Source organism: Eimeria mitis, genomic scaffold (assembly GCF_000499745.2).
Source record: "Eimeria mitis Houghton genomic scaffold, Emh_scaff3859, whole genome shotgun sequence".
Lineage (NCBI taxonomy): Eukaryota > Apicomplexa > Conoidasida > Eucoccidiorida > Eimeriidae > Eimeria > Eimeria mitis.
Window position 1 is genome coordinate 2,520 of NW_013572192.1, and position 221 is coordinate 2,740.

A 221-nucleotide genomic window follows, 5' to 3' on the forward strand; every position below is an offset into this window, starting at 1 on the left:
ACCCTAAACCCTAAACCCTAAACCCTAAACCCTAAACCCTAAACCCTCGCCGCACCTGATGGTTCTTCCTGCTGCTTGTTGTTTTGCTTTTTTTTCTGTTTTTAAACTCTCAACAACAAACTCGCTCCCCAACCTAAACCCTAACCCTAACCCCTAAACCCTAAACCCTAAACCCTAAACCCTAAACCCTAAACCCTCGCCGCACCTGATGGTTCTTCCTG

General features: G+C 46.6%; 1 protein-coding gene across 1 annotated transcript in view; it reads right to left on the reverse strand.

The window, feature by feature from the left end:
• Positions 1-221, reverse strand: part of EMH_0070280 (glucose-6-phosphate isomerase, putative) — a gene marked incomplete at both ends in the record, with an annotated part of 3,131 nt that overhangs the window by 725 nt on the left and 2,185 nt on the right. Inside the window, one exon of the mRNA XM_013498958.1 lies at positions 56-133. Within this exon, the coding sequence (XP_013354412.1) occupies positions 56-133 (78 nt within the window). The remainder of the gene's footprint in view (positions 1-55; positions 134-221) is intronic.